At 58.0% G+C, this 7,592-nt stretch overlaps 1 protein-coding gene across 1 annotated transcript in view; it reads left to right on the top strand.

Moving 5' to 3' along the window:
- The first annotated feature begins 310 nt into the window (after positions 1–310).
- FAM193A (family with sequence similarity 193 member A) overlaps positions 311–7,592 on the top strand; it is a 55,632-nt gene continuing 48,350 nt past the window's right edge. Inside the window, exons 1-2 of the mRNA XM_025051842.1 lie at positions 311–502; positions 3,767–4,001. Coding sequence (XP_024907610.1) covers positions 339–502; positions 3,767–4,001 — 399 coding nt within the window. The 5' untranslated portion in view covers positions 311–338. The remainder of the gene's footprint in view (positions 503–3,766; positions 4,002–7,592) is intronic.

Here is a 7,592-nt window from a genome sequence, read left to right as displayed (position 1 = left end):
GCGGGTGGGCGTGGGGGCGTGGGGCGGAGCTGGAGCAGGGGGCGGCGCTTTCATAGCCGCCTGCTCGCCTGAGAGGGGGCCAGCGCCGGCCCCCCTTCCTGCCCCAAGGACGAACGGGACGGTGGGGGTGGGCTGTGAGCTGCCCCTGGGCAGCCAGACGGCCAAGGTCTGGGATCCAGGCCTCTGGCCTGGCCGATTCCCGCCTGCGAGGAGGGCCTGGAGCCTCTGGAGACAGGGTCCTTGGGGATTGGGCAGCTGCGGGCTCCCTGGGTGCTGTGCGGGTGGCGTGGACTGTGTGGCCACCCTGACCTCCGGCCCTCGTGCCGCCCCGCAGAGAGATGCCTGCCGACGCGGAGCGCGAGCCGCAGCAGCTGCAGAACTACTGGTCGGAAGTGCGCTACATGGTCCGCTGCATCTACCGCCAGGCGGGCACCCCGCTGGCCGACGACCAGGACCAGTCGCTGGTGCCCGACAAGGAGGGGGTGAAGGAGCTCGTGGATAGGTACACCTTGTCCCCGTGTCACGTCCCTCCCTCCCTCCCCTCTGCCCGGTGGGCTCTCCTTTCAGGGTCTGGAGACGCTTGGCCGGCCCCCAGCAGACGGCCCAGCATAGTGGGCCCCGCGTAGGCCCGTGTTCTGGTTCCGCTGAGGCTTGCTGCCTGTGTAATAAGAACGAAGCGACACGGTTCTGTCGTCTCTCGGTGCTGGGATTGGCAGGGACACAGCCGTTTGAGTACTTGCTGTGCCAGGGGTGATGCTAAGCATTTTGTCACCCTGTCACCCGAGGAGGAGAGGCAGCGTCCCATCTGCGAGGTGAGAAACGGAGGCTCTGTGCGGTCCGCAGCAGGAGAACCTCCCTGCGCGCAGGCAGGGTCCGCTGTGCCAGGCCTGCCCTGGGCGTGTCCCGCGTGTCTCACGGGAGTGGCTGACGACGCGGTGTCTGCTGCTCAGAGGGCACCTCGTGCTTGTGACAATGCAGGATTGGAGGTGCACGTGATTTTTATTCTTCCTTATAGATTGTAGCATCTTTTTTCTTTTTTTAAAATGTTTCAAATAAAAGCAATAAATTTGAGCTAGACATTTCATGGATTGATTCTCACGTTGGTTTCTTTTTCTCACGTTTTGAATGCAGCACCTTCGGGGGTTTTATGAACTCTTCTTCGATGTACACTGGAGTTTGCCCTGGAGGCAGGAGTGGTGGCTGGCCATGGCTTGTGTTAACTATTTGGTGCATTCGGCCAGTGTGTCCAGGGTTTGACCTGTGGACCTGTGCTGTTCCATGACATGGTTCCAGGTGGTGTGTGCCTTTTTCAGAAGTTAGAGTTTCCCAGTGAGTGTTAGGAAAAAGTATATAATCTGCACGTCAGACCCACACTTCACAGCTTATGAATGCTTAGGAAGAAAATAAAGTAAAATAAAAGACAGCTGAAAGAAAACATTTAAATACTAGCGCAGGTGAGGGATGTTACGGCAGGGATTATGAAGGTGAGGGTTTGGATTGCTGAGGTTGGGGACAGCGTGACTCTAACACAATAAATACCCTGTGAAAGTGCCTCGCCCCCATTAGAGGTGTGTGTATGCCGTGTGTGCTGTACTTTCCTGGTCTTTGTGTCCAGGACCCTCCTTTTTGCTGCTTAAATGCCGATAGATGTCAGGAAGGGCCGTCTGCGAAGCTCGCATCCAGGAGCTGCACAGCTGGTGGCGCTACCGTGGCCTCCCGCATGCCGCCCCCCGCCTTACCTCACCTCCCCGTGCTCATACCTCCGTTTCTGCCGCGGGGCCTTTTCACTTGCTTTTCTCTCTGTCGGGGTCGGGCTTCCCTTTTTGGGGTTTTTCTTTTTTCTCCCTTCCCTCACTCCCGTTAGTCTCCAGTCACCTGTCTGAATCCGAGGGCTCCCCCACCCCCGTCACTCTTTACCCTGTTATCTTTTTTTTTGTTATGTTACCGCCACTGCCTAGATTTACATTGTGCATGCGCGTGAATTCTAAGTGCCGTGAGGACAGTCTGTTTACCTGGCCTCCTCACTGCCGCCGCGGTGGGTGGCCTCCCACACACGAGTGCCAGCGTGCGTTGGATGTGCGTGCGAGTGAGTCCGCAGCAGCGTTAGCACATTTCTCACTCTTGGTTGTGTAACTTTTCAAAATCTGTCGGCGAGAGTACCACACAGTCATTTCATTAAATTTATGAGACGCGGAGATGGACAGAGAAGTAGGGTACAGACGTGCGCACAATCTCACTGTGCCGACGGAGGAGGCATCCAGTCTGTGTTTAAGTTCGAGGGTCCCTGTGTCATTTGAGTCTTGCGTGGCTTTCCTTTAAACGGGTGAAATACATTCTGTTTCAGAGGACAGTTGTTACACTAGATTGTTCTGCCAAAAACTTAATTTGCCTATCTGAAATGTACGAACCGCAGCGGGAGTTCCACCAAGTTTTACTCTTTTTCTAGCCACATGTTATATAAGACGGGGTCCCCAGCCCCCGGGCTGTGGACCAGTACTGGTCCGTGGCCTGTTAGGCACCTGGCCGCACTGCAGGAGGTGAGTGAGCGAAGCTTCCTCTCTGTTTGGAGCTGCTCCCCAGCTCCCCCTCAGATCGTCAGGCATTCGATGCTCATGGGAGCAGCGGTCCCTGGTGCCACAAAGGCTGGAGACCGCTGACTAAGGCATCCCTTGTTCCGTTGCAGGATTCTACTAGGCTCTTGTCTTTTGAAGCCTAGGTGGTGTGGTCATTTTAAAATGGACTAGGTGACGACTTAAGGTTTTCCCTTTGGACTAAACGTGGTGTCCAGCAGGTGAAAGTATCCATTGTATAAAATCCAGGAACTGCAGCTTGATGGGTTTCACAGCTCGTGTCTAATAAAGTGTCCCCCTCCCCCCCGGTGAGGGGCTGTGGGCAGATGGGGCTGCTGCTTGGGTGGTCCAAGGCGTCCGTCCCGGGCTCCTCGGAGGCACGCAGGTGCAGTGATGCCAGGTACTGTAGCGCGAGTCAGGAAGGAAATTCACAAAAGCGTTATGTGGCCTGGTGGGGGGCACATGTTAATTTTTTTTTAGCGTTTCAGCTTACAAATTTTATTTTATGTACTTTTATTGTTTTTTTGATGGGGTAATTAAAAAAGAGATACACTGTCTCTAAGTTTCCTCTGATCATAAAAATAAGCCCTCTTGGGTTGTGTACTGACTTCTGGAAAGAAGGGAGGAGCAGCCTGCCCAGCCCTCCAGCCCCAGGACCCTCTGTTGGGGTCGTTTTTTTCGCCTGTTAGTTAACACATCGGCATTCAAAAATAACTGTCTTCAGTCTCCTGTATTTTCAATAGTCCAGTGCTTGAGGAGGCGCATCTGAAGCCAGCTGCTGAGGCGCTGGTGTGTCCTCTCTGCCACCTGCTGGCTGTGTGAGTTCCAACAACTTACCCAGCCTGTGCGGGCCTCAGTGCTCAGTACTGGGAGATGGGGCCCGCCAGGCGGGGTGGCTGAGTTGGTACGTGTGGGAGACAGAGCCCGCGCAGAGTAAGCTGGCAGTAAGTGTCGGGTTTTCTCTCCGTTAACGGGGGACCTGGGGAAGCTCCAGACAGGCTGCCCGGTCCCCGTCTGTTGAATGGGGTGGTTGATTGTACCTCTCACGAGTCGTGAGAAGGTGGTGTGGTGGTCATCGTTGCAGGTGGGCTCCTGTGGAAAGGCTTCGAGAAAGTTGCTCACAGATATAAAACGGCCCCCTCGAGGGGACCTGTGGGGGACCCCGGGGGAGTGGTGACACTCTCTTTTCTGTGCAGGCTCTGCGAGAGGGACCCCTACCAGCTGTACCAGCGGCTGGAGCAGCAAGCCAGAGAGTACGTGCTGGAGATGAAGGTCCGGCTCCTGCGGCAGCTGTCGGCCGCGTCCAAGGTGAAGGCGCCCGCGTCCCTGCAGGGCCCCCCGCAGGCGCACCGCTTCATCTCCCTGCTGCTCGAGGAGTACGGCGCGCTGTGCCAGGCCGCCCGCACCGTCAGCACCTTCCTGGGCACGCTGGTGAGAGCGCCCTCTGCCCTGCGCCGGCACCCCGGGAGCAGCTCCCTGCGGCTCCCCCAGGCTGCCGGGCTCGAGAGCACGAGTGCATGGCACGCGGCGGCGTGGCCTGGAAACTCTGCGGAGCTCGAGGCCTGGGGGCAGGTGTGGTGAGGACAGCCGTGTGCAGTGACAGCAAGCAGAGGAGTGGCCTCCGTCGTCGGCCGCTAACTGCTGTCCCTGTAGACAGGCTCGACCGCCCAGCACGGGTTCAGGGTGCCGTCCCCACCCTGCAGGCATCTCGCTGTCCCAATGAAGGGGACAGACGGTGTCCCTCTGGGTCTCGGGCCACCTCCACAGGGAGCACGGATGGGTGAGCGGGTGGGTGCAGGGGACTCACAGCTTGTGGAGACCGGGCAGGCCGGGGTGGGTCTGACCGGCCTCCGCGCCCTGCTGGTTGGGAGGTGACCACGCTCCCCAGAGAGACTGGCCTCTCCTCCCTTGTCTGGCACAGAAGCGCCCGTTAACCAGCAGTCCGCGGCTTCTCCTCATCGCTTACATTTCGTTAGATGGCGCTTCACCGGACCAGAGTGGGGTGCTCGCTTAGTGGTAAAGCTACGTTTTGAAGCAGTAGTGGCCTGCTCCGTGCGACTGTGAGTGCGATGGCTTTCCTGTGGCGCTGCAGTCGATAGCCTTTCTCACCAGGAAAGTTTACACACACACGGTTTTGCAGAGTCGTTTCAGGGGCTCGGACGTCCTCCTGCATCGCTGCCACTCCTGACGCGACTGCCTGAGCCCCGGAGCAGAGCGCTCGCTGTGAGAAAGGGAGCTGGCGCGTGGCGGGGGCCCATGTCACCCGGCCTTGCCTTTGGGGCCTGGCTCTGTGTCACGCGTCTCTTGAAACACGTCCCTCCCACGTCACACTGAGAGTCTGGGTCTCCGAGGGCGTGAGCCGGGTTTGGCGTGTGTCCTGCCGTGCAAACCCGGCGCACAGAGCAGTGAGGACGGCGGCCATGCCCAGGCCTGCGGCCTTCGTACGCGCCCTCCCTGCCAAGTCGGGGGCGCTGCTCCCACGGCCAGCGGAAGTGGATGTGAACTGTGCTCATTGGAGCGAATTAGCGATTTACAGGGACACCTTTTGTGGTTCAGAGAAAACTCAGGAACTTCGAGTGCAGCACACGGTGTCTGGGTGGTGATTCGTTTCCCTTCTATGCCCACAGAGGTGTCCAGTGTGGGTCTCGGGGCCCAGCAGACGGGACCTGCCCTCGTCCCTCCCAGGGAGACAAGTGAATCGCTGCCTGACAAACCCAAACTAGATGAAATCTTTTAAAGCAAATTTTTCAGATGGTGTGAGAGGCAAGAAGCCTCGGGGCTGAGAAATTCATGTGCTCAAAAGCTGACATTTACCCAACCCCAGGAGACGGGGTACAGCCTAAGTGCCCCCCGGGACCCGGGACCACCGATGATCTTACCCTTGGTGTAAGCGTGAAGGAGGGACCCACGCACTGGAAGGCTGGCGAGGACACGCCCCTCGTGGCTGGAGTGGGCGGGTGGGGAGGCACAGCTTCCCAGAGGTTCTGTCACCGTAAGCTTGCTGCCACATAAGTATGTGGTCTGAACACCATTGATGTGGCGTGAAAAATTTGAGCCTAGAAGTGACTTCACAGTGATCCAGTCCATAGAAAAATTTACCATTTATCTCAAAAACCTTTTTCTGGTTGAGGGTGTTCAAAGCGGGATCCGAGGTTTGTAAATTTATCACGTCGCCCTTCCAGGCCCCCCCTGTGATCTCTGCATTGTGCAGGGTTCGCAGAGCTACATTAGGATAAAGCCCGTCTCAGAGCAGGAGGTTCTCAACAGTTTGGGACTTTGGGCTCTTGAAACTTAAACACCAAGGTCCCCAGAGAGCTTTGCTTATGTAGGTTTCATTCTATTTAAAAGACAAATTTAAAAATATTTATTGTTACTTTAAAAATAACAACCCTATCACGTAAATAGCAAATTTTAAATAAAAAGTAACTTTTTCGGAACAACATATTTATTAAGAAAAGAAGGTGGTGTTTACATTCCTGCAGGCTTCAGGCGGGGCTCAGAAGAGAACACCCAGCTTCTCGTGCCCGCTCCGCCCTCAGCCTGTTGTCCTGGGCCGCTCGGCTGCGGCAGCTGGAGTCACAGCCTCACAGAAGCATATCTGGGAGAGGGAGGGACGTTTCAGAAGCCTCCGGTTGATCGGGGATGTTCTGAAGGTTCACCAGGGCCGAGCGCTCTTTAACCGCCGGCTGCAGTGGAGTCTGAACCTGGGCGTGGAGCTGACCGCATGCTGCACGTCCGACCCCCTGGCTCACTGGGTGGCGAGTCTTCGGCCCCAGGACACTCCGGATAGAATTGACTGCCCCTCGTCCGAAGGCCTTTGAGCGCAGAGAGCTGCAAGGCCACCGTGGCAGGCACGAGTGTTCCGCGCTTCTGATTTTTGCCGGAAAACTCAGATTTGATGATTGGCCACAAACAGGATCCGTTGTTTCCCTAGAAACAGCAGGTTCACGTGCTGTGCAGACTTGATGGCTGATCCTCTGCCACCTCCTCCAGCTGCTCCACAGACAGCGGCCCGTTCCGAAGCCACGGACGACACGCACACGGAAAGGCACTTCCCGGAACGCACTCGTGGGCTCGTCCCTCCTGCCCCGCCCAGCGCCAAGTCTCGTCCTCGCCCAGGCTCGCCGCTCATAGCAGCGGTGACAGCACGTGTCCCGCAGCCCCAGTGCCCACTTGCCCCGGGCAGGTTGCTCGGCCTCCCTGGGTGGCCACTGGCCTGTGTGAGGCGTGGCAGTGGCAGCAAGTTCAGGGTCACTGCCGCTGCTGAGCACCGCCGCCCTCGGGCGCCGCCCTGCCAGCACGCGTAGCAGACCCTGTCGACGATCGATGGCGAAGCGAGTGTGGCGTCTGCGGTCTCTCTCGCCTGCCTCAGCCAGAGGTGTGCTTTCAGATCGCGTGGAAATGCCGCGCGCGCCCTCAGAGCTGCCTTCGCCCGGTGACCCTGCGTTAGCGTCAGTTCACAATGCCACAGCTGTGGCCCCAGTGTTGTGACTCAGTGCCCAGGCACTCCCAGGCTGGCTGGCAGGGGCATTGGCCGTGTCCCAGAGATTTACTGGGGCGCCCGGCAGGACCTGGACTCTCCTGGGGCGCCTGCCCTGCACCCCCTCAGCTGGCCGGGCTGCTCTGTTGCCGCCTGAGCTCCTGCGTGTTCTTCGTTGCGGGGCAAATCGTAAATGGGACCGCCGCTGGGGACAGGCTCACTGCACCGGTCCTTCTGTTCTTGTGCCCAGCTCAGCACTGTGCAGAGTGGCCTCTGCTGACATCTGTGACACATGTCCTTCCGACACTGTCATCTGTGGCCATGTCCTCATCGCAGGCACATTCTTGGGTAACAGTTTCTCATTCCCGCAGCTGTGTTTACCTGGTCTTCCCAGCTTCACTGTGCTGAGTGCCAGTTTCAAGGAGCGCTGGGCGTGGAGCGGGAGTGAGGAACTTGAGGTCTGGGCGAAGCACGGGGCAGGATCGCAGATGGCACCATGGGGGCTGAGGTCCTCTGCGGACGGCCCACGCTCTGCTGAACAG

Source organism: Pteropus alecto, unplaced genomic scaffold (assembly GCF_000325575.1).
Source record: "Pteropus alecto unplaced genomic scaffold, ASM32557v1 scaffold5, whole genome shotgun sequence".
NCBI lineage: Eukaryota > Metazoa > Chordata > Mammalia > Chiroptera > Pteropodidae > Pteropus > Pteropus alecto.
The sequence above is the reverse complement of the archived record's forward strand: the minus strand, read 5'-3'. Positions and strand labels throughout refer to the sequence as shown.